Genomic DNA, 27736 nt, shown 5'->3' with positions numbered 1-27736 from the left:
TATTCACTTTGGATTAATTTAATATAATCATGTGTTATCATTTAAATGGTCAACAATTCTGGGTTTAATCTGAAATTGGTTTAAGAATTCTCTTTTTAGAGTGTAATGGGCAGGAGGTATTTGCCAGGGCGGGCACCCTCAGCAATTTTAAAGAGAGTACCTGCCAGCTGACCAGCACAGAACCTAAAAACCTTGGCGCAGATGTGAGGAAAGCGTGGCAGGGGCAAGAAGAGGTCTAATGTTGAATTAGTGACCAAATGGGAAGTGAGAGTTGGGGCAAGAGTGTAAATTGGAAGTAAGCCAGTTCCTGCTGAGCTGGTTGTTCATGCTGGTTGCGCTAGCCTGCAAGTCTGCCTATGTGAGTGTGTCTGTGTGTGTGCAAACATTTTAGTTCCTTGTGTCCAGACAGATCTACTGCTCATAATGGAGACACACTCAAACACAGCTTGCATGCTGACCGTCTCATCCTATTAGCCCTGCTGACCGTCACTGCAGTTTAAAAGCTGGCCTCACCTTCCTCTCATATTCGCGGTCACTCCAGGTGCCCTAACAAGTTGGCAATCATCCAGCTGGCATCTGGATCTACTCTAGAGTCTGAGTCTGAATGCAAACCTCGAAGAATATCGTAATGTTTAATAAAAAAATAAATATATGTGCATGCAACTATGCACATAGTTTGATTGACCTGCGTCCAAACCCAAAATCGCTTTTTATTGTCTAGTTTGACTTTCTAAAGTCATTCTGTACATCAACTTGAACAATTTTATTTTATTACTGAACATGATGAAAGCTGCATGTCACGTACGGATTTAGTCTCTGGAAAATGTAGCCCACAGGCAGCACATACTCATTATCATAATTTCCCAGTGGATGTATTTACCTGGAGAGCAGCAGAAGGTCAGCAGCATTTGTCTGAATTGTATCTGGTGGAGTTAATAGATTGGAGAAAAAGAGAGAGGGAGAAAGGGGGAGAGATGCAGAGATTGAATATTAATTAAAAATGTTTCCCTGTAGAGGGAACCAGTGCTCGGTAATTAAAGCTTTTCAGACTCAACATTTATCCCCTCTTATAATTATTCCTACCATATGTGTGGGTGTCGGGTGGTTTGGGGAGCATGCGTGCGTGATGTATGTTGGTTTAAATGACAATTGTCTGACATCCTCCATTCCTAACCCCAAATCCAAAACACATCATGTTTGATTTATCTTTGAGGTTAGCCAAAAATTATCAACATGAATTGCTTCCTGCTGAGATCAAGGTCACTTACTAAGCTTAAATGGAGAGTATGTGTGTAATATTTAGCGCCCTCTAGTGGTGAACTAATAATTCATTCATTTTTAAAACCCATTATTGATTAAAAAAACATCACATTTTGTAATATAATCGTAGGTCTAGTAATCGCTAATTATATGACATGGTCCTTACAGGAGGCTGACATGTTTCGCTGCAATCTTCCAGCTACGGATACTCGAAAGGCAATTTCATGAACATCGTCAGCCCTGGTGATGCTTGTAGCTTTTGTTGAGCCCAAATCCAGTAGTCGTCTCTGAGTCAAGTGATTCGGACTCCCGCCTCTTGTCGCACTCTACTTTGCTTTCTCAAGCTTTAACTAGCTTCTCTCGCTAGCTGCACTTGTTAGCCACTCGATTCAGCCGATGGCTCCGGCTAACCTTGTTCTGCAAGATGAATTGTCACGGTATTTGTGAGTTCACAAACTCTAGAGAATACATCTTTTACCGAGTCCGTTGATTTCCACCGATCGTTCGGGCCAATCGCAGAGCGACATTACCCATTCGATGACAACGAAGATGACATTTTCATCAGTGGTGCCGTCATTGGTCAAAACAAACGTGTACAATGCTTGCATCGTCCAATCAGCTCGAAGTATTGTACAGAATGCCCCGCCTTTCCGGAGCGAACCTATGCGGAGCAGTCCCAGATTGTACAACAGGGGTTCACCGGTGTATAGGACTGAGCTCTACAGTATCACTTTTGGATTTGTATGTGGCTTCAGTATACAGAGCTCATTGTGTAGCTAAACAAACAAACACAATGCTCCACAACGTACACTATTTGTTCATTTTTAATTAATCTTTGCGGAGGTCTACTTTACTGTTTTTGTAGTTGTTGTTTTTTTTTGTATGCAAAATTCCAACCTACTCGTGTTGCTCCAGCACACTTTTTGTTTTTCTGTTCCCATCTGTGATGATGATGATGATGATGATGATGATGATGATAACCAATTTATTGATTCCATTGTGTCTGGCTCAACCCAATCACTGCAGTACCCTTAAGCCATTTGGAGAGTACCAACCTCATGTGTATTGGTGAAAATGTGGCTTTACAAACTTATTTATTGGTGTTACAGCTGAACACAAACATGACTATATTACCACACAGTAAATAGTTTTGAGCCAACATTAGAGTTAACATACTACAAAAGATGCAAAGGCATATTATTATTATTTTTTTAATGGTTTGACTGACAGCCAACAGCAGTCTCCTTACTGTTTTCTGTCATCAAGGGAAAAGTAAAGTGATCAAGCTAGTGGGAGTAATGAAAGATGAAATCTTGGCTCACTCCTCATCTGATGTCAATGTTCAGGTAATTAGCTAGAGCCGCCTTGGGCGCTTGCTGATTGAGGCTTTTGTAATTCAGCTTGATTTGGCGTCAAGTGTGAAGTCGCTGCTCATGTCTCATTTTTTACTTCCGCTCTTCTCTGAATAACCTATGATGAGAGAATTGAAAGGAAATAAAATGATATTAGAGCTCGAGGAGACTCGCTTTTTAAATTCATTTCTGATTGGGCTTTGTTTGTTTTTTTATCTGGAATATTAATACCTTTTTTTTAGGTTTGTTTTTAAGAAAATATACACAGTTAAGAGTTCTTACAATTTTGCACCAATGGAAGCACCTGCTGTAATAATGAAATGATGCAGAACTTTAAATTTAATCCTACATATGCAATTTCAATGCAAATATTATTTTTCTCAACACCCACATTGTGTGACATAATTGTGATAATGCTTAAGCATTCCCACAGAATTTATTGTGATTTTTATTCTCTACACTTTTTTTTTCCACGTAACAATTCCCACATAATACTTCCAATTTACATTGTTTAAATTTCAACTAGCTTCAAAAATTCATGCCTCCCTGGGTATATATCGTCTGATTCCACATTACTTACAGTATTTGCACAATTTAACATTTAATATCAACTTTTCCCCATTCATTTTCAATGGGACAAACATCCATCCATTGTCCGAATCGCTTACTCCTCACAAGGGACGCGGGGGGTGCTGGAGCCTATCCCAGCTGGCTATAGGCAGTAGGCGGGGTACACCCTGAACTGGTTGCCAGCCAATCGCAGGGCACAGAGAGACGAAGGGACAAACATTGAACTTTTTTAAGTATCACTTTCCACGCCCACTTCCATACATACTTGTATAACTTACCATCATTACCAGGTGTCTTACACTGCTCGTTGGCACAGTTGGTAAAGTGCATTGTCCAGTAACAAGGAGGTCATGATTTCATAATTTATCTCTCAATTTACTTCATAAGCATTCCACATGCATTCAAATCTTAGCATTCAGCTTTCAGCATTCCCACGCAATTTGTCCAGAAATTGCACTTAGTCTCGTTAATAAAGTTATAAGGACGTTAAATCCATGTCATATGCTTTTGTGTTACCAGTAGTTGAAGCTGTCATATTTAGCATCCAGGGTAATTCCATCTACAAGTTGCATTGCTCATCTAAGGATTGCTTGTGAAATTACAAATTTGTTTTGTTATGGCCGGCTGATTAATTGGTCTGACAATACTCTTATACATGTGTGTGTATATATATATATATATATATATATATATATATATATATATATATATATATATATATATATATATATATATATATATACATATATATATATATATGTATATATATATATACATATATATATATATGTATGTATGTTAGTGCTGTCAAAGTTAAAGCGTTAACTAGTTAATTAATCACAAAAAATTATCGCATTAAAAAAAGCTTTTTCAAGTCAGTGATTAATCATGATTAATCAAATTTCTAAGATGTGATTAATCTGATTAAAAAATGTAATCGTTTGACAGCTCTAACATATATATATATATATATATATTGTTGATTCGACTGTATTGTACTGTACAAGCTTTCAGACATTTCATGTAACATACAATTTGATGGTTATTTTTGTTGACCTCATGTCATATTTGTGTCTCCAGGTTCACGTGGGAACATCCCATCAAGAGCAAAGGGTTGTGGGATATCTCACATGCACCCACCTCCACGCCATAGAAGGTAGAATTAGCATTTCTTACACCATACTACTTTTATAGAGCTAAGATTTACTTTGTGTTTTACATTTCAATGTGTATTTCATGACCAGAACTACGCATTTTCATTTCTTTATGTGATTGTATATCCAAAAAGCCACATAAATGTGTGCACTGAAATTTCTGCGTTCTTCCTCCTGCAGTTCCTATGGCGACTGGCTCAAGCTGTTTAAGGCGTCACATCTCTATTTAAAGCTCTGGTCATTTTTTACTCGAGACGTGTCTCCCACCCTTGCCTGATGTGTTGAGCCACTCCCGCGTTTCTCGCAGGTCTAAACATAGCACTGCTAGGGCGGTTACTAAATATAGAATAAACCCTTTGGGGGAGGAGAAGAAATTGGGATAAGGGAGAGGAATAGCAGGGATAAAGAATATAAACGGGGGGAGGGGGGCAAAATTTCACAAATATCTTGACACCTCTTTATCACATCATCCACTATTAGACTTTTTCGCACCTACCTTCCTTGTTGAGCTCCTGCACCTTATTTTGTCTGAGGAGTGGAATCAGACATAGATTGCACCAGCAAAACCCATGTTGAAAAAGTTGTACAGTTTAGATGCATGGTTCACATAGTTGTTGCAAGAAAGACCAGCGATATGCAAGAATATAGATCTTAATGTCAAATATGATGGAGTTTGACACAAATATCCGTCCATCCTTTTGTTTTCTATACTGCTTGTTCTCATGATGAGCTGTTGACTGGGATATATGTACAAATATCCTGTCTATACGGCATATTAGCATTACATAGTATGTTTTGGTCTGGACTGAATAAAATCATTCTGGTGAGATCATTGGAACTGTGCAAGGTTGTCTTTGTCTGTGTTCTCCTTTCCGTTCCGTTTACATTGTTTTCAAGCTACGCCAACGTATGACAAAACACAAAGTTGACCTTCCTCCCTGTATATTCTGCTAGGTGATGCCTCTGTGCGATGTGAACAGCTGGACTTGTTGCTCCAGTGGGGGGCAGAGTTCCGCCAAGCTTCATCACATCATCCTGAGGGGGAGAAAGTTCTTGAAGACCTTGTGGCCTTTGATGTCATTCTGGGTGACCTCAATTTTGACAATTGCTCTTCAGGTGTGCATTCTGGTTAAATCAAATCATTCTGTGGAAGGATTTTTGTTTTCGGTTTGATATCCAAGCATTTTAGCACTTGAACAATAACATGTTTGACTAGCTTCTATGAATTTCCTAGTATGAGTAGTATGAGCAGTCTTGACTCCCTACAACATATTGCATGCTCCTGGTGGGATGACAAATGGGTCTCCTCTCTATCAACCAAATTGGATTCAGATATGGTCTGGACAGTCAATAGTAGGGGTGTTAAAAAAAATCGATTCGGCGATATATATATATATATATATATATATATATATATATATATATATATATATATATATATATATATATATATATATATTAGGGGTGTGAATTGCCTAGTACCTGACAATTCGATTCGTATCACGATTCACAGGTCACGATTCGATTCGATACCGATTAATCCCGATACGAATGGTCACGATTCGATACCGATTAATCCCGATACGAATTTATAAGTCGATTGTTGCGATTTTTTTCCATTCAAATTTAGAAAATACTATCAGTAAATTTGTACATGTACACTGTAAGATTTGTATGAATATATTTATCTAAAACTTGAGGCTTATAACCGTGAGCCACTGTACACAAACAGTTTGCAATCTGTTTCACATTTGAACAGCATTAAAATAAAATATTAAGGCTTAATGTTCCGTTCATATAACATTCTTCCATGCTCAAGGTGTGAATCCTAAAAAAAAAAAAAAAAAAAAAAAAATCGATTCTGCCGATTATTGAATCGATTCGAGAATCGCGCGATGTAGTATCGCGATATATCGCCGAATCGATTTTTTTAACACCCCTAATATATATATATATATATATATATATATATATATATATATATATATATATATTAGGGGTGTGAATTGCCTAGTACCTGACAATTCGATTCGTATCACGATTCACAGGTCACGATTCGATTCGATACCGATTAATCCCGATACGAATGGTCACGATTCGATACCGATTAATCCCGATACGAATTTATAAGTCGATTGTTGCGATTTTTTTCCATTCAAATTTAGAAAATACTATCAGTAAATTTGTACATGTACACTGTAAGATTTGTATGAATATATTTATCTAAAACTTGAGGCTTATAACCGTGAGCCACTGTACACAAACAGTTTGCAATCTGTTTCACATTTGAACAGCATTAAAATAAAATATTAAGGCTTAATGTTCCGTTCATATAACATTCTTCCATGCTCAAGGTGTGAATCCTAAAAAAAAAAAAAAAAAAAAAAAAAATCGATTCTGCCGATTATTGAATCGATTCGAGAATCGCGCGATGTAGTATCGCGATATATCGCCGAATCGATTTTTTTAACACCCCTAATATATATATATATATATATATATATATATATATATATATATATATATATATATATATATATATATATATATATATATATTTATTTATTTATTTATATATTTTTTAATTTTTTTTTATTTTTATAAAGAGCACAGAATTGTTCATTCGGTAGTCTTACCGATTCAACGTCTTATCATCATAGCCTTTTTTTTTTTTTTTTTTTTTTTTTTTTTGTGTGTGAATCGATTTTTAAACTTCCATTTTTAATGGAAAAATATTCAACAAAACGTCTGACTTCGGGTTAGGATTCACACCTTGAGCATGGAAGAATGTTATATGAACGGAACATTAAGCCTTAATATTTTATTTTAATGCTGTTCAAACATGAAACAGATTACAATCTCTATAAGGCTGAAATTTCAGATAAATAAATAATACATTTTCATATAAATCTTACACTCTACAAGCTTACTGATTAGTATTTTCTAAATTTGAATGAAAAAAAATCGCAACAATCGACTTATAAATTCGTATCGGGATTAATCGGTATCGAATCGAATCGTGACCTGTGAATCGTGATACGAATCGAATCGTCAGGTACTACGCAATTCACACCCCTAGTCAATAGCATGAATGTCTTTGTCATCATTTGTGGAATTAGTATAGCCAACGGTTTTAGTCGTGAAAGCAATTTGTTCGAGGTGTGCACTCTCCCCTTGATCTCAGTTTTAAAACCTTGGTACACACAGGTGCAGTTAATTAACAGCTGCCTGTCACATGACACAGCTCTAACCGCCCTACGTCACTTTCACCCAGCAACAGTCTCAGCCAATTCGGAATCGATGGTCTCTTTTTAGTGAAGTGCATCTTTTGGCTCAGCTGACTATAAATCTTAACCCAGCAACATTAACTCATTCACTGCCTTTGACAAGTATACTTATCAATTATATATATTTTTTTTGAGCGGGGATAGATGGGGGAGAATCTGATTATGCTCTATTGTAAATGTCAGACTTGGAAACAACTTTACTGATGCCCAACCGCCGGTAGACGACATCATTGCCCCATTTTATGCGAAATAAACACAGTTTCAGAGTGCATGGGAGTAGAGGCTGTATTTTGTGCAACCGACATTTTTCTGCTGTCAATTATAAAAGAACGGGACAAGGCAAAAAGTAAGGAGTCTATTCTGTTATTTGGTAGATTTGGTTTATATATAATAATTGAACGTAATATTGCGTTGGTATTGAAAATTTTGAAATGTTCTAAAATGGCTGGCAGTGAATGACTTTTAAGAGCATTCTGTCACATGACACGGCCTCTCTTAGTTCCAACTTTAAACTGTTCAGCTCATTCTTATTCCACATTTTTACCTGCCAAATTTTTAATATAAAGTCCTAAAATTACAAGTTAATGGTGGATTTACCTCAAATTGTCATATTTTGACTGATTCCAATCGTTGCAACTTAGAACTGATCAGCTCATATCTTTTAAAAAATAAATAAATTTCAAAATAAAACTAAATTAACTAATTCAAACCCAAAAAGGTGTAAATACGTTTTTTTAATACTTTGTCCTGTACTCCTAAAAACATATTTATACTGTTTTTATATCTATATTTTTTATGCAAGAGCATACAGAAGGCTTTGCTGCACCGTCTAGCATGAAGAGGTGGCTTAGAGCAAAGGTAGTTATTACAACAAATGGCCAGGATGTGGCAGCAGATTATAAGCGATCAGCCACGGCCATGTTGCAACGAGCTCTTTTACCCACTGTTTTAAACAGATCCATGAATAATGATAAAACTTAGCTATGTTCTACTGCTAATTGCTGCAAAACAGAAACAGATAGAAACATACTTTTTTTTTTCCCGATAAAAGAAGAGACTCTAATCTTTCTTTTGGTAGGTTTCATGTTTTATAGCAATAGAACACAATATTCTGTAGGTCTTGCGAAATCAAAATCCAGTAAAACAAAGACTTTCCTTTTAATTGACAACAAATCTTTAATCATTTCCCTCCAATTTTTCAATGCTGCAGGGACAAATGCCGTAGCCATCATACAGCGCAAGCATGCAACATGATGACAGTGTCGCAATTATCATAAGAGTCAATTTCTTTTGACAAGTTAATGGCTAAGGGGAAACAAGCTGTTAGAATGTCTGTTGGTTTTGGTGCGTGGTGTTCGAGAACCCAAGAACACATTTCTTGACCATTTGCTAGTTCTTTGCAACGTAACATAACTATTTTTTGCAGTCTGATTTTGTCCTTTTTTTTTTTTTTTTTTTTTGGCAAGCCCAACTGAGTCAATGAATGCCTCAACAGCTCCTGTGCTTCCTCACAAACCACATCATCTCCGTGGCCCTTTTTGAGGATGTAAATAGTTATGTTGGAATCCTACTTCAGGTTCATCTGAATATGTAATTCTATCCGCACCCCCCCCCCCCCCCCCACCTCTTTTCCCACAGAGGACAAGTTGGAACAACAACATGCACTTTTTTCGATATACAAGGACCCGTGTCGCCAGGGGCCAGGAGAGGACAAGCCATGGGCTTTGGGTAACAACACACACTAAACATAAACACTCTTACAGACCTGAAAACCTCAAATGACAAGCTATATCTTTGATATAAACAATAAAAAGCCAAGCGGGATATACTGGAATCTGGCTTTCTGGTTAAATCGGCAAGCTCCCACCTTTTAAAATGAAATCCATCTAGTACAGCGATAATGCATGGGCATTAGTGGCCTAGCAACCAGAGGGTTTGGTCTGGATAGGAAGTGTTATTTAGGCCAACCGTATTTCAGGGACAGTGTGTGTTTGTTCACTGAGGCCTTATTTATGTAGATGAGATTTTGTGTAATAAGCCAAAACAGCAGATCAGATTTTTTTTTCTTGAAAGTCAATATAAAATAGGGACTAAAGAAATGAAGAATGAATCAATGAAAGATTGAGAGGAAGATTATCCTATTTTATGAAGCTTATCCAAAAAAGATATAGAGTAAATAAACACAATAGCCCAAACGGAAGCCAGCCAGCCAGCCAGCCAGCTCACCCATGTCCTATGTTGTACTTAATACACAGTAACCTGTCATAAGCAGTATGTATTATTAGCATTTCATTAAATGGAAAATCCGGAATGCATGAGCATCTGATTCGATTTCTATGATGTATAAGTAAAAAAACAACTATTATTTGCTAGTTATAATCTTAGCTAGTTGTGCTGGATTATGCAGCAGTTTGTTGTATTCCAGATGTTATCTGTGATCTACGTGCTTTCAAGGCTTCTATTTGTGGATTTTCAATTGCAAAGAACACTCCAAGTGTAAACCAGCTTGTGTTAACATTAGCTTATGCTGCGTTTTTACTTTATTCTACATTCTGTTGTAATGTGCCACTGATTCAAACAATAATCCTAGAAGTGTGTGTTGTCCAAACTACAGCCCGGGGGCCATTTGCAGCCAGCCATCCATATTTTAGTGGCCCGCGACATGTGCTAAAAATGGCATTTGACTCAGTTAAAATAAATTAACAAAAATAAAAATGTTTGGAAATAAGCGGTCAAGAAAATGGATGGATGGATGAAAAATGTTTGGAGATGGTCAAAGTAAGAAGGGAGGGTGTCGAAAAACAGGTGCTATTAAAGTTTCTTTTAGTTAACTAAAACTAATGAAATAAACTAAAATTCAAAAAACAATTCATGAACGAAAAAATAAAAACAAAAATTAGGGCTTTGACTGTCTCACGATTCGAATCGATTACGATTTTTGGGTCTACAATTCGATTCAGAATTGATTTTTGATTCTCGATTCAAACGATTTTCCATTCAAAATTATTTGATTGACAAATGATTTCTGCTTCAATTTACAGATATGCACAACATTGTCATGATCTACTCCAGTCTGCTTTCCAAGACAAAATGACAAATAGAGACATTAAAGTGTCTTTTTTTTGTTTAAACATTTATTCATTTTGTATTATAAGTGCCTTTTTCCACAAAAACAGCATGTGGGCTACAACTGCCTTTTCCCCTTCTTCTTCATTTCTAATCTAAATAAAATCGATTTTTGGATATTAAATATCGATTCGATTCGATTCATAAATGAGAATCTCGATTCTTTTATGAATCGATTTTTTTTTTTGGCACACCCCTAAAGAAAATGCTTTTTAAAAAACGAAAACTAACTGAAATTACATTTTATGTTTACAAAACTAACAAACTATAATTATAGCAAAAATGTCCTTCATTTTAGTCTTTGGTGTGACTCTTATTAGATTTATTTTGATATCAACTGGAATAATGACATTCAAAAGTATGTCACACAGAAATGACGTCATCAAGCAGCAGCCAATAGAAAAGCACCTTCGGATGACGTCGCTCCCACTGTGTTTTTTAAATATTGCGCACAAGTAAAGCACATTTAAAAAACAAACTAATACTAAAACTGAAACTAACTAAAACTAAGCATTTATTAAATAACTAAAACTAATAAAAACAGAACCACCCTGAAAATTAATAAAAACTAACTAAACTAACTATAATAACCCTACAAATAAAATGGTTTATATACTGTAGCATTTTTCTAAATATGCAAAAGCACAATTTGAACAATTTTTAGGACTAAACACAATTTCTCTTCATAACATCATGTGGCCCTTGCGTCCTTCTGTTTTTCTATATGTGGCCCTCAAATGAAAAAGTTTGGACACCCCTGCCTTAAGGGATTCAGGAAAGTTAATCTAAGAACAGCTAAAGGGGTTGAGCAAAATGGAAAAATATTGCCAAATTATGTTCTTCTTTTACACATATCAATTTAAATGAATCTTTTAAGTGTTATACTGAAATGAAGACTACTTAGCAATAGGGATGTAACGATAAGGGCAAGATCATGATATTGTGATATTAAAACTGCCACAATATCGTTGTCGTCATGTTCACGATATTTAAAAGGAACACATCTGTTTAAAAAAAAAAAAGTCAGGTTGATTTCCATTTGTGCAGTTCTAGCACCCTCTGGTGGTTATTTTTTTTTAAGTGCAATTTAGTTTTCATTAGGGATGTTTTGGCCCTTCCATGTTTAAAATCGACGCTAATTGTCAGTCAATTAAAAATAATATTAAATAAAATAAAAAAAAAATAAAAAATAAAAAATAAAATATATATATATATATATATATATATATATAAGTAAATAATATAAATACATAATTTAATATAATATAATATAATATAATATAATAAAACATTAAATAATTCATTTAATTTTGGCCCTTCTATGTTTAAAATTCACAGTAATTGTCAGTCGATTAATAATATTAAATGAAATAATAAAAAATAAATACAAAATATAAATAAGTAAATAATATAAATAAATAACATAATATAATATAATATATATAATAAAACATTAAATAATTCATTTAATTTTGGCCCTTCTATGTTTAAAATCCACGCTATTGATCAGATGAAGGGAAACATAATATGCCTGTGAAGCAAGTCAATATGAACTCAATGTGTGCATGCAGCGCCTCAGTATTGTTATTAGAGATTGTAGGTGGTTTATATGCGTTGCTGTTATGTACAAAAGCACAATATTGTGCTTTTTTTGTATGAGCTCTTTTTTTTATATTATATTGTGACTTTTTTTAAATATGGCCAACCTCCACACAATATCGTGATAATTATAGTATCATGAGCTTCATATCGTGATAATATCGTATCGTGATGTTTGGATATCGTTACATACGTGCTTAGCAATACATTTTATTTTGATTATGTGTGATAATGTGTTTTCTGCTGATATGCCGAAGTGTTGTAATATTTTTCTTCACTGCAATTGTAAAGGTACACTGCTGGATCCCAGTGGCCTTTACGATGATGAGGTCAGTTCTCCGGAAAGTTTACAAAAGTAAGTCCAAATTCTGTCATGTTATTGTCATAAATATCAATTTTGAAATAGTAGTGACTGTGAGTAATAGGTATAAGGTAGTATAATTACCTAAAGTACTTTCTTTGTGAATAAAAGATACTTTTATATTTGCATTGTGGTAGATAGTGCTGGGTGCCCACCTACTTGCTCAATTTTGATGTGACTATTGTACCTTCATTCAAAACATGTTTTTGTGTTTGAATGAGCATCACAGCTTTCATACAGTTTTTTTTCTCTGTATAGTAGATGCTCATCAAATGTTTCACACAACTCTCACATCTTTTGTCACCATAGAGTGATGGAGAACGAGGAGTGCAGAAAGGAGTACCTGGTGTTTCCTCCCAGTAAAAGTCATTGTCCCTCCAGCAGCCAGAAGGGAAGGAAGATTCCACTGAAAGGCAACGGTCGGCGGATTGACTACATCCTGTACAGTGACGAGGGCCTGCAACAGGACTGGAAATTGGTATGGCTTTGGAACAATATTATAATACAATCAGTCTTCAGAATTACTTTTTGCAAAGTGGTAATTGCACGCGTGGCATGCGTCTTCACAAGCGAAACTACTGTGCTATGGTTTTAATTAAGGCTTTTTAGTAAATGAGTTGCTAGACTTTCCATTTACAAAAAAGCTATTCAAAGTTCATATGCTTGTCTTGGACTTGTCATGGGAATTTGTGTCCCAAGTACAGAACAATTTCAAATTCCATTTTGGCTGATGTTGAATAACAGTGGCTGCATTAATCACTAGCCCATCAATGGATGTAAATTTGCAGTTACTTTCAATATAAAGATGACAAATAAATGGTTTATATTGCTTCCATAAAGAAAAAAAAAACACAAATCTATTTGAACAAATCAATTCATAACCGAAAAAGGAATAGGCAGAAGTACCAGGCTTATTATTGCCTATTCAATACTGTCCCATGAATCACCGAGAATTAAAACAAAGCAAAATAAATAATTGCTAATGAATTGATGAGTTGATTCTCTGTAGCAAACCTTACTGATTCCGCTAAATTCTTTTTTGTTTTATATACATTTCCCCAAACTTCAGCACAAGATAACGTGAGGCAACACAATACAATACTGTATATGAGACCTTTCTTATGTAGGAAATCATTTATTTATAAAGACTGGCAAGTGATCTAGCTATTTTTACATTTAGTGTATCCTATCTATGGCTTGCAATACAGCTTATGATTAATAATCACTTCCAAAAACCCAAAAACGTTCTTTTAGTAATTTGAAATTTCATTATCATTTAAATTAAGTTTTATATCACAGTTGAGCTGCTTTCTACCAAATACTGGCATAGTTGAAGCACTTAAGATGCTTCTTGTATTTTTATTGGGTTATCAAATGAAACACAAACTGTCGACAACATCCATTGCAAATGAATTTAAAAATACAAATAGATGTACACACACACACACACACACATTAGACACCTGGTTTTGTTAAGTCTTAAATTATTGTTTTGTATAAAATAACAATACACATCCTTACCCAGTCGGGATGATTGCTTTATTTGATTAATTGTGTCAAATGCCCGCAGTTCCAAGAGTTAATTTCTTAATGCAGAAACTGCTGTCCTCCTAATCATAAGCGGAAACTAGACATATAATATGTCATAAATCTAGTCTAGTGGAAAAGACAAATCTCATAAACTAGAATCACCAAGGTTTGTTTGGGGAATTTGAAAAGCTAAAACAAATGAATGGATATGTTGAACATATTGCTGCTTGATGCCACCTTGTGTCAGAACGTGGTAACTGTAACCTCCATTCACGTCAGTACATACATTTTTATGTGCCCTTAAAAACAAATGCCAGCCTACAATTTACGTGTTTTTATAAACCATGTAATTGTTTTAGTCTTCATTCTTGCACGACAAAAATGTTTCCTTCCTTCCTTCCCAGGAAATTGAGGAGTTCAGCTTTGTAACGCAGTTGGCTGGCCTGACGGATCATCTGCCTGTGGCCATGCGATTGGCTGTCTCCACAGGGGAGGAAGACTCTTAGATTGACCACCTGCATTTGTCAAAAATACTGCCATTGAAGGATGACGGACGACGGAGATGAACAGTTGATGTTAAATAAAGAACTGCTTTTGAAGAACAATTTTAAGTGGACAAGACGGACGATAATCTCATTGATATGGATATGGATATGAATAAGAAAGACTGACGTGACAGAGTTGGGGCAATTACAGTACAAAATAAGAACACCTTGCACACTAATACACATTAGGGAGGCACAGAGCTGCCAATGTGGAGTAAACATTTTTGGCTAGCGAGTATGTTCGAACATACTCGCAAATATGTTCGAACATTAGTCGCAAATATGTTCGAACATTAGTCACAAATACGTTCGAACATACTCGCAAATATGTTCGAACGTACTTGTAGGCTACATGCTACAAAGTTAGCATACCTTCCCATAATGCAGTGCTTCTCAATTATTTTCTGTCATGCCCCCCCTCGGACCAAGAAAACATCAACCCCACCCCCGACCCTCCCATACGCTTCGTCATATTTCCTCGACTTTCGTTTGTCTCTTTATCTCCATCTCTCTCCGCCTGTCTTCTCATCCCTGTTAAATATTTTTTCATGGTGTCACTTGAGGGTCTGCTACACTTTGTGCCTACACTTCATACTCTGTGCTGTGTGCAAAGCGCGCATGCTCAGTGCAAACAAAACCCCTACACCACCGAGCGAATGCTCCCTGCACACACTCTGCCAATGAGAGTGCCACTGCCCCCTAATGTAGTGGAGGTGCAATTGCACTTTATTCTAAAACAGTAAAAAAAAATAATAAAAAATCTGAAAAAATAAGCATGTTCCCCGAGGTCAAACGCGCCCCCCTTGACGAAGCCTCGCGCCCCTCTGGGGGGGCCCGCCCCCGCCCCACGATTTGAGAAGCACTGCCATAATGCCACGGGGTATTATTTGCGTATGTGCGTGGTAAAGCAAAACACAATTTTTTAGGCATTTGGGTCACATTACCAATTCATTAGAAAATTAAGTAGACAAAAAACCGTGTTCATTCATAACTTTTACGGTTTATTATGTCTGCCGTGCATGATTTAGGTTCGTTATTTGCCCCAAATGCCTAAAAAAAAATGGGGTTCTGTTTTCATATGCGCATGCGCAAATAATACCCCGTGGCATTATGGGAAGGTATGCTAACTTTGTAGCATGTAGCCTACAAGTATGTTCGAAGATATTTGCGAGTATGTTGGAACGTATTTACAAGTATGTTCGAACGTATTTGCAAGTATGTTCGAACGTATTTGCGAGTATGTTCGAACGTATTTGCGAGTATGTTCGAACGTATTTGCGAGTATGTTCGAACGTATTTGCGAGTATGTTCGAACGTATTTGCAAGTATGTTCGAACATATTTGCGAGTATGTTTGAACATATTTCAATACGTTTGAACATATTTGCAAGTATGTTCGAACATATTTGCAAGTCTGTTTGAACATATTTGCAAGTATGTTCGAACATATTTCAATACATTCGAACATATTTGCAAGTCTGTTTGAACATATTTGCGAGTATGTTCGAACATACTTGCCAACCAAAAATGTTTACTCCACATTGGCAGCTCTACGCTTCCCTAACACGTAGTTTGCCATTTGAGTGTCTGATATCGACTGTGGATAACACCCCTCCGGTTGCACTCCAACCATGAATACATTGTCACAAGTATTTTTTTTTAAATTAGCAAGTAGTTCACGGATGATGTTTGGACTTACAAATGGAAGGTTGTCGCCGTTTTGATTCAAGAGTGGATTTACCCGTTTATGCCATTGTGACTCAAACAAACAGCATGAAGGGAAAGACCACATTAATCCAGATCTGCACGAACATTTCCTGGCTCACAGTGTTTATTGACCCATGCAGCACAGCTCCACAAAATTGTGTGAAATGATTGACTGGTCATTTACAGTAACTAAAGAATGATGAGCATTTTGTGCTTGGGGGAGGTAATAAGAGAAAGTCCAGCTACTACCTTCGACAATAACCATGTCATTTACCTTACCTATCCCCCACCTCAACAAGTGTCTTTTTTTTAACTAACAAATACAAAGATTACGGAAGAAACTAAAATCGTGTGATTTCTACTGTTTTGTAGGCAGGTTCAAATCAGTTTAATACAATATAAACAATTTTTTAAATGAATAACTATATAATATAAAGATGAGGAAAGATATTCCAATTTAATGGTTGTAGCATGTTTTACAACTTTGACAAGTGAAATAAAGAAAATAGTTTTTTTAAGCTTTGCTGATGCATGAAATGAAATGGCATCCGTTTACAATTTTTAGCAACTTGATATATGCTTGTTTGAGTTTGGATATGACTTTGGAATATGCCCTTATATTTAAATACACGTACAATTACTGGGCATCAATGCTCTCCTGCATGTTAAACTCCGCCAGGATAACGTTACTGACACTGCCATATATTCTCTAACAGCCATATTGGAGATCCTGGTTTACGAACACAATGTTGCCCGTGGTTTGGGACAAATTTACAAACGCCCGTATGGCAACAGAGAAGCCATCTTGAGTACTATTCCAAAACAGTATTGTATTTTTACCCAGTTCTTTCCTGTTTATGTTCACAGATTGGCCTATGAGGATGCCACAAGGAGAGATTGGGGGTGGTTGGGGGAATACCCCACTTACTTAAATTAAAGTAACACACTTGTTCACCCTCAAACTTTAGTAGTCATCTTGCTTTTCACGTTTATTATAGTTGTGTGAAATACTAATAACACAAGGATAAAGATTTCTGTATTGCATTTTGTGGAACAATAATTCGGGTTAACAGATTGGGTCGAATTTGTGAAGTCTGCTCTTTGAACAATTTATTGCACCATCTACCTGTTTGTTTGTTTGTTTGTTTGTTTGTTTGTTTGTTTGTTTGTTTGTTTGAGCACTAAATTGTACTTTTTGTAAGTTTTGATACTAATGTGTGTGCATGTCTTACATAATTTTTACATATTTCAGAATTTTGGGATTATTGATTTTGACCATGTCCATATTTATAATGTAATGTGTGGTAAACAATAGCACTCATGCCACCTGGCTTCTCTTAACCTTAAGGGTGCACAATTTACTTTGTTTTCATTTACATTGATACAATCTTAATAGAAAAAATGTATAAAATGTGCTTGTTTTATTTTTCAAAAATGTTTGTTTCAGTGTCACAATAATTTAATCACTTTGGTAAGAGTTAAGATTCTAATTTGGATCAAACCTTTCACTTGTATGTTAAGTAGTCATGGGACTACACGCGTGGACAAAAATTGTTCATACCCTTCTGTTAATGACCTAATAATAATAATAATAATAATAATAATAATAATAATAATAATAATAATAATAATAATAATAATTTAATTATGAGAAGCAGACCATGCTTTTGAATTGTGATTACATATATATATATATATATATATATATATATATATATATATATATATATATATATATATATATATATATATATATATATATAATATTAAACTGATGAAACAGGCCTGAGCAAAAGTGATGGTAACCCGAAAAAAAAAGAAAAAAGAAAAAAGAAAAAAAAAAGAAGATAATTTGACCATAAGGGCATGTTCAACCAGGTGTGTTCCTTTAATTATCATCACAGGTGTCATCAAACTTGTAAGCACTCAGTTGGCCTGTTTAAAGATGACGAGTAGTCACTGTGCTGTTTAGAGACAAGGTGTATACTGTATACCTCACTGAACATGGACCAGATAAAGCAAAGATGAGAGTTGTGTCAGGAGATTAGAAAGGAAATTAGAGGCAAGCATGTTAAAGTAAAGGCTATCGGGCCATCTCAGAGCAGCTTGATGTTCCAGTGACTGCTGTTCCACATATTCACAAATATAAGATCCACGGGAGTTTAGCCAACCTCCCTGGACTCGACCACAGGAGGAAGATTGATGACAAATTGAAGTGACAGATACCTCCAAAGAAATTTAAGGTGAACTCCAAGTCAAGGTACTTTGTACTCGTGTAAGATCACTCCTTCCACTGCTGTTTGAGCTCAAGTGGGCTTCATGAGAGATGACCAAAGAGGACACTGCTGTTGAAAATAAATCCATCCATCCACCATTTTCTGAAACACTTAACCTTTTTGAAAAATTGCCACAATGCATGATGACAATCAATTCTGGCAGAGTGCCTTATGGACGGATAACACAAAACTGGAACTTTTTGTGAAACATGGAGGAGGCTCTGTTATGTTCTGTGTACTTTGCTATTTCTGGCACACAGTGTCCTGAAATTCTGCAGTGTACAATGGAATCCCAAGAATATCACGGTATTCTAGAGAGAAATGTGCTGCACAGTTTGCGAAAGCTTGGTCTCAGTTGCAGGTTATGAATCATGCAACAGGACCAAAACCCAAAATATAGCTAAAACACCCAGTAATGACTATGAGCAGAATATTCTGAAGTGGCCTTCTATGAGCCTTCATGGAGATCTTACTGGACATTGTGCACAGAAAAATGTCATCTGGGTAAAGCGCCATTCAAACCTCAAGACAACTGCAGCAGTTTCATCATGAAGAGTGCATGGAACAAAACACCTGCTGAGAGGGGTTGAAGTCTCTATTAAAGCTACAAAAAACTTTATTTTTAATTTTTTATTGCCGCTATTGCCTCAAAAGGTTGTTCAGCAAATTAAAAGGAACCATCCTTTTTTTTTTAAAATATAGTTCTGTTCAACCACCGATTTTCACTGATCAATTTTCATGACAAATATTATTATTATTATTATTATTATTATTTCTTTAACAGGGGGTACCAAAAAATGTCCACGTTTGTATGTTGTGATACTAAATAAATAAGGAGCAAGGGGTACAATTCTGAAGGTTACAGTGGCATATATATTTTTCAAACTTTTCTCCCTAATAACTGTAGTAGTGGTCCGCGCACCCTGAGCTGTCTCAAGATAAATGCTAACACTTTTGTGGAAGGTATTTGTGGTGGAATTTAGAGGTTGCTAAAGTGATATTATTGAGTGTAAGAATTTGGTTGGCTCAAATAAGTATGTATTATGTTTACGGATTTACAGTATGTGCAGTTAGTCATGCGCCGAGCATGAGAATACCTTTAAATCAGTCCTATGTGCTTTCACCAAACCTTTCTTTATTGAAAAAAAAAAATGTGATTTGAGGGAGAGAAAAAAATCTAATTCAAAACATAGGTATAGGGTTTACTGGTGATTAAAAAAAAATGAACAGGAAGTGTAATAGCCTGTTCACTGAATTTGGCTGTCTTCACCTTGAATTCAGAAAGCGCTGTGTTGTTGTATTCCTCATCTCTATGCTAGTATTCCTTTAGATTTGCTAGGTATCTAGTTGTGCTGAACTAGAATTACCCGACTTGGCAGAAAGGCAGCTAGAACTAAACTAAGTGCAATTTCTGGAGAAATTGCGTAGGAATGCTGAGAGCTGAATGCTAAGATTTGAATGCATGCGGAATGCTTATGAAGTCAATGGAGAGATAAATTATGAAATGATGACCTCTTAGTGGCTGGACAATGCACTTTACCAACTGTGCCAACGAGCAGTATCAAACACCTGGTCATGATGATAAGTTATATGTATGGAAGTGGGCGTAGAAAGTGATAGGTTAAAAAAGTTCAATGTCTGTCCCATTGAAAATGAATGGGGAAAAGTTAATATTAAACATTTAAAATTGTGCAAATATTGTAATGTGGAATCAGACGATATATACCCCGGGAGGTGTGAAGTTTTTGAAGCTAGTTGAGATTTGAACAGTGTAAATTAAATTGGAAGTATTATGTGGGAGTCGTTACATGGCAAAAACGTGTGGAGAATAAAAATCACAATAACATATGCTGAAGCATTCCCACAATGAAAACAGCAGAAGACCCAGAACTGAACCCTGCGCAACACCATCATTCCGTTATAGGTTATATGTGAATTCATCTTGCACTTATTTTTCGGACCACTTTCATTTTTTGTTCGACATAGTATGAAGGATTACAATATTAAAGAAATCACACGACATACCATCACAACAGCCACAAGTCGACTACTGAGTGCACAAATTCCCTGCAGCACAGATAAGCCAAGCAATGTAGCGTGATCACCTGCAGCCAATGATGGCCAAGTGGGGTTGGGGTTCGATCTAACCCAGGTTAAGAACTAGTCTGTAAATGAAGGATTATTGTCTAATGCTAAGGACAACAATAACAAATATTTTTGAACTAACCTCTTGTACATACGCAATAACCCATTCAGCACACTGGCACTTTGTGTTGTTGGCTTCACATTATATTATGGTCAAAGCTTTTATCGTTCCATACAAATAGACACCAAATGGTGCCTTGCATTGCGATCAAGTTCAAAAGAATCCATGTGGAATAAAGATTACAGTTGGACTGAAGAGGAAAAGAACATCCCTTTTTGTATTGCACTGATTTGGCCTCATATCTTCAATACTTGAAATAACGAATACTATTTCCAAGGGCCTTGTAACGCCCACCCCCCCGTGAAATCAGTTTACAATTATGTAGAGGAACTTATATTAATATTTTCTCCCAACTAATAACTAGCCTGCAGTGAGCCAAACAACAGCAGGTTTATTTTTTCGCTTTCTGAGCTGCATTAAACATTAAATAGCTTTCGGCTTGTCATGAGATTAGAAGAGATGTTTTGCTTCACTCTCCTTTGTAACTTTGTCTTCTGCAATCTTTTAAAATGAGTCATCTTTTTAAATGATTTATGTCTCTCTTTTCTACTGGGATTGTCATGCTTGGTTTGGTAATGTAACTGAGGAATCACAGCTTTTTTCTTTAATAAAGTTTGTTTTTATTTGCTTACAAAAACTTTGTCTCTCAAATCTGTTTCTGTGTTTAATTACTGTATTCTTTTCCTGTACTTTTCATATAGACCCATTTAATCATGTTGTATTTGGATGTTAGAATATGATTTAGTCTAGGTCTCTGGGCTATGTGCAAAAGAGGTACGTGAACCCTATTGAATTAGGTGTATTTCAGCATAGTTGTTCATAAACTGTGATCTGATCTTCATCTATTGTAAGTCACACAATTTTAATATCACACAAACATTTAGGGTTCTGTGTGGACTCTTTCATGTCCATCATCCCTTTGAACCGACTCCCCTCCCTTCAGGGTCAGGGTGAAAGCACACTGCCTTGTGGGTCACCACACTTTCTTGATTTTACTGAACGCAACATGCAAACATCACAGGGACGGGTGGAAAAACCATGTGAACTTTTCGGCTGAATAACTAACTGGGTGAGCTTCCTTTGGCAGCAATAGCCTCAAACCAGTTTTGATGAGGTCATGTCACAGCATCTCATTCGTGTTGATATATTAGAAATCTGACTGGGCCACCTAAGTGTTGTTCTACGTGTCGACGTGTTGTCCTGTCATTTGTCCTCTGTTTAGCTGCAATTAGGAGACAGACAGTCTTGAATTGTCCTGATTTCATTTTCCAGACAGGAGAGCTAGAGCATTTTTGCAATTCAGTAACATCAACAAAATGTCAGGACAAAACAAACTGGAAGTGAAATGTGAATAGTTCTGCTTTTTTTTTTTTACAAAAGGGGAAAGTCAATAAGTTATAAGTTACATATGATAATGTGTGTAAATGTGTGACACCCTGAAACCAAATCCAGATTACACACATGCAGTGTCATAACAAAAAAGACAATTCATTTAAATTGCAATTTCCCACTATTTTCAATGTGAAAAGTATTGTTCATAATTTTATTTTATTGTTTTGTAATATCCTGAAGCCTGTATACAAATTAACTTTTCTTTGCTATGTTATTTATTAACTATTATGTATTTATATTTGGAGCTGCACAAGTGAACAATATTGTTTCATTTACAAAATAATTATTAACCATGATTAACAAATCATTTAACACATGTAACACTAAACTTAAAATATGGAATGACTGCTGCATGAGAATTCATGTACGTTACAGATATGTTAGATTTTATGTAATGTACAACATTACAAAATGAATTAGTATCATGTACATATATTTACAAATACACATTTGTCAAATGTTGTTAATTTTGCTGGTTTCATTGGGGCATTTAACAATATATATTACACGGGGATTCATTTAACTGTTGTGTTATAAAGTTCTGATTGATGATTTCACAGTTCAACAGTTTTTTAAAGGCTTATCAGCTGTTGTTTCATTAATCTCATTCAGATTTGTAATAATACTTTCTCTTCCAAAATGAAAATAAACTTGTTTACTTTGCTTTCTTCAGACAACTGAAGTTATGAAATGAGACTTTTAAAGACTATTGCTTATTAAATGGTGCATTAACTTGAGAGAAATAACACATACCGTACATACAGTTTACATCTTTAGCTTGCAAGACACACACAAAAAGTCAACACATTTGAGTTATTTTCTGATATTTTTTTTATTATTATTTTTAACTCTAAGAACATGAATAATCTTTAGTGATCTAAACACAATACAGCATACTATTATGATAAATAAATAAATAAATAATCTATTGATCCAATTCATATACAAATTATTAGTTATATTAACTCTGAAAACAAGTCACTTGTTATTCAACATAAATGTGTGGAAAATATTCAGAAGATTTAGGCCCACACACATTGCATATTACTCTCTCATGACAGAATTGCATGTGACTGTGTGACATGTAGGAGGTGAGAGTATTTTTTTTTTTCTAGCCAATATGACTCACACGCAAAGAAACTAAATTGGGAAAACTTTGACGCAATACTTCCTCCTTTGCCTCTGTGAGTCCCTTGTTGATCTTATCCATGACTTTTCATTTTGAGAAGTGAGACGGATTCATTGAAACAAACAAAGAAAAGCCCTTACATCCCGGTAAAGCCCCTGAGACAAAACCAGAGAGAGACAAAGTCCCAAAATGGAGCTGGGGTCTTCCCCTGCCAGTTCATCTTCTGTATATAATGTGGATGCAAACTATGCGAACTGACACAGTTGAGAGAACAGCCTGAAGCAGCTTAAACATTACACACTGCATCATGACTTCTCATCTTACTCTGTCCGCGTTGGTGATGCTGTTAGTAGCTGTAACTTTGAGTGAAGGTAAGAATGTGATGCTGTTATACTGAAATTATTTTGTGAGTAGGAGATAAGATTCCATCTCCAAAGTAATCCAGATTCTCAAATGATTGTATCATTGCATATTATCTACTTATTGAGTTATATGTGCTATTGAGTTGTGTATTCTTTGAGTTGTTGATTTCAGACGCTTTGTTTGTAGGTTTGCGGGGTTCTGGACCAAAAGGCTGTTGCTACAGTTTCAATAACAAACCTATTCCCTCACAAAGAGTTGTCAGTTATGTCAAGACTCCACAGCAGTGCCCCATTCCCGCTGTGAGGTCAGTACCCAAATTTGAAGCCATCAGCATCACATCTGAATCACAAACCTCACCAACTGTCTTGCTTCTATGTTCTTACAGACTGAAGACAGTGTTGGGTCGTCACATGTGTGCAAGGTCCTCAGCCTCGTGGGTGAAAATCCTCATCAACGATGTTGATGCCAAGCGAACCCCAGGAAATACAAATCACTTGTAAACTTCACTACACCCCAAACCACATGGGTATTGGATATATTGTGAACCAGGGCTCGCCAACACGGTGACTGCAGGGAGCACATGAATGGCCAGCGGGTCTGTTCCATTACCAGTGATGGGAAATATTGTATGCATAATCACTCTGTGATACCTTCCTTTTAAGCCTTAAAATGTGATCACTGTCTTGACAATGATGATTGATGAATAGGCTAATTACGGTATCAATAAAACATCATTCAGAATAAATTGGAGTATGTTTGTTATTTCCGAAGTGTGAACCAAACTGGTAGCATTTCTCAATTAATCAATACCCAAGAAGTGGCTCTCAGTTTTGTCTTGTTTTTTTTTTTTTTTTTAACTCCACACATGGTGTGTTACTTTGACAAAGTGCAATCCCGCTGAAAGCCACTTGGTGTCAGTAGTAGAAAAGAAGATACACAGTAGGATTGCTATGTGTACATGAACAGTACCGGGGCCTGTTCTAATTTCTATAACGAGCGTCTTTGTTGTCCCTCCAAACTCTACTTTGTTTATGTGTTCTTTTAAAGTGAGGCTCTCTCTTCAACGTTCGTTCATTGGATGTTCAGCATCGGGTTGTATTGTGATGAAAGCACTGGAGAAATCACAGGTTACAGAGTGACAGTTTGCCACTCAAATGGCAGGCTGATAGGCAAAGTGAATTGAGTCGATGAACTCACAAGGGGGCGCAGTTGGACAAAGACCAATCTCTCTCGACCCGACATAACGAAGCTCCAAATTGAGAGTTACTTCTTTGGCAGGGTAGGGAAGTCCCGATACAAAAAATAAAAACCCTGAAATTTTGCTTTAGCCGCAAGTGCTTCTATTCAACGGTTGGAGATGAGCTCGTTCAGTCAAAGCACCTGTGGCTAAAGCCAATCTATGACAGGGTTTCTGCTTTCTGGACTATAGATTCCCCAACCCTGTTTCTTGGGTACTGACTAATGTGAAAGGTTACCACCAGTACTCGCCGAAAGATGGGCTGCCGTCAATAATGGGCCAACTGAGAGAGGGAAGTGCCCACCTCTGCAAATGATGTGGAATTACGGTAATGGTACTCCAGAGGACGCAGTTCAGTCTTTGCTCAAGGTTCTTCATCAGACTTGACTAGTGTAACCCTAATAGAAAAGTAATGGCATATTTGAAATTTAGTCAAGATTTTGTGTTTTGAAACTTAAAGGTTAACATTTTTGACTTACTTTTGATCAGGCACGGGCCAATTACCAGTTTGACAGTTTACAATGGTTTTTAAAAATCGAGGAGTAAACAATCCGCCTCTTTTCTTCCCCTTCTAGCAAACAGAGAGCAGAGGGGTGAATAGTTGCAGTGAGAGGGAGTGAGAGGAAGGATGGATGAGGGCGATGACAGAGAGCAACTGCATTCACTCCAGCATTCATGCTGTTTTGCTATGTTGATTTTCCTAAAATAAACCAAAACAAAACAACAACAACAACCATGGTGCCAGTGTATACTAGTTAGCCCCAAGGACCATATGAGTAGCACGGGTCTCGTCTCAAAACATCTCACTAGTGATGGGACAATATGACTTACTAAGAAGAATTCAAACAGAAGAAGAATGCTAACATTTATCCATCCATCCATTTTCTTGACCGCTTATTCCTCACAAGGGTCGCGGGGGCTGCTGGCACCTATCTCAGCTGGCTCTGGGCAGTAGGCGGGGGACACCCTGGACTGGTTGCCAGCCAATCGCAGGGCACACAGAGACGAACAACCATCCACACTCACACGCACACGCACACCTAGGGACAATTCGGAGCGCCCAATTAACCTGCCATGCATGTCTTTGGAATGTGGGAGGAGACCGGAGTACCCGGAGAAGACCCACGCAGGCACGGGGAGAACATGCAAACTCCACCCAGAAAGGTCCGAGCCTGGACTCGAACCGGAGACCTCAGAACTGGGAAGCGGACGTGCTAACCACTCGACTACCGTGCCGCCGCTAACATTAATTAATTAATTAATTATGCGACTGGCCGGCAACCAGTCCAGGGTGTACCCCGCCTACTGCTCAGAGCCAGCTGAGATAGGCGCCAGCACCCCTCCCTGTGAGGAATAAGCGGTCAGGAAAATGGATGGACGCAATTAATTAATGAATTTATTTATTTATATATTTATTTTTTAAACTTGACATGATACATGCATGTTTCTTAATGTCCCAAATATTCTATATTTTGTTTAAAAATAAAATAGATTGTGTTAAATCTGGGGAAACAATGACGTTTTTATTTACCCAAATATTTGAAAATAAGTAAATAAAAAAATAAAAAAAATAAATAAATTAATGGCAATTTTAATACTGTGATATTTTTGCTCATGGTTATCATACCAACAGAATCTAATATCGGCCCATGCTTTTGACTTGTACATATGTAACTTATTTCCACCTCTGTCTGCCCGCTGTCTGTCTCGTTTGAAATGCGCACACGTTTGTGCTCTCAAATGCACTTCAATTAAATACAATAAAGGGGAAAAAAAACCATCTCTATGTAAGATTGACAGATGTTTCTTTTTAACAAAACAAAAATCACATCTTGGCTGGCAACCGTCCAGGGTGTCCCCCGCCTACTGCCCAGAGCCAGCTGAGATAGGCGCCAGCACCACCCTTGTGAGGAATAAGCGGTCAAGAAAATGGATGGATGGATGAAAAATTACATCTTTACTGCATGTATTTTTCTTTCTTTCAGAATTTAAAAAAGAAAAGAAAAAACAAACAATGGGTAATGGCAAATTGACATTAAAAATTAAATTTTGGCCCAAATAAAAAAAATATTAAACAGGATTCAGGACTCAATTTAAGTAACATTTAATTGATCATGTTTACGTTAGTTGGATGTTGCATTCTTTTGTATAGCGCACAAAGCATTTTTTTTCTTGCTAGTTTGCACTTTTCATTTTTTGACATAATCTACTGAAATTGCAGTTTTACTTCACGTTCAACAGACAACTGCCATTTTTCTCCACCAAATACCGTCATAGCATTTAACTTTGTCTTCCTAAAACATTTGCGTGCCACAATTTCCCATGACTTCTGATTCACGATAGGTGACTATTATGTTTTTTTTTTTTTATTGATTTTTTTCATAGTAAACCAACCAGGAATCTAATCTATTACCGTCTGCTAGTTGCTACTGTCATAAAACTGCTCACTCAGGACTAAACTAGGTTTTCCTGTTACTAAAACAAAATTCACACAACACAGGACGTTTGTCGCCGTTGTTTTCAGAACAAGAGCTAAAAACCTCAAACGTGTGGATGCAACGTTACTTGAGTTGTTCCGTATTAAAATTGTATGTAATGTAATGTATTTTTTTTTAAATTAGAAACTCAAACATCTAAATGTAG

General features: G+C 36.3%; 2 protein-coding genes across 2 annotated transcripts in view; both read left to right on the top strand.

Annotated features, from left to right (window-relative positions):
* Nucleotides 1-17901, top strand: part of smpd3 (sphingomyelin phosphodiesterase 3) — a 43177-nt gene extending 25276 nt beyond the window's left edge. Inside the window, exons 5-10 of the mRNA XM_077516239.1 lie at nt 4263-4338; nt 5291-5452; nt 9262-9351; nt 12640-12703; nt 13019-13187; nt 14644-17901. Of these exons, the coding sequence (XP_077372365.1) occupies nt 4263-4338; nt 5291-5452; nt 9262-9351; nt 12640-12703; nt 13019-13187; nt 14644-14745 (663 nt within the window). The 3' untranslated portion in view covers nt 14746-17901. The remainder of the gene's footprint in view (nt 1-4262; nt 4339-5290; nt 5453-9261; nt 9352-12639; nt 12704-13018; nt 13188-14643) is intronic.
* Nucleotides 17902-23710: 5809 nt separating this feature from the next.
* On the top strand, nt 23711-24566 carry LOC144016715 (monocyte chemotactic protein 1B-like). The gene is made up of 3 exons (XM_077518041.1): nt 23711-23864; nt 24043-24160; nt 24242-24566. The coding sequence occupies exons 1-3, from the start codon at nt 23801-23803 to the stop codon at nt 24354-24356; spliced, it is 297 nt and encodes a 98-aa protein (XP_077374167.1). The 5' UTR covers nt 23711-23800; the 3' UTR covers nt 24357-24566.
* The last annotated feature ends 3170 nt before the right edge of the window (nt 24567-27736 follow it).

Source organism: Festucalex cinctus, chromosome 3 (genome assembly GCF_051991245.1).
Source record: "Festucalex cinctus isolate MCC-2025b chromosome 3, RoL_Fcin_1.0, whole genome shotgun sequence".
NCBI lineage: Eukaryota > Metazoa > Chordata > Actinopteri > Syngnathiformes > Syngnathidae > Festucalex > Festucalex cinctus.
Note: the sequence above shows the minus strand (reverse complement) of the source record. Positions and strands in the feature narration are given on the sequence as shown.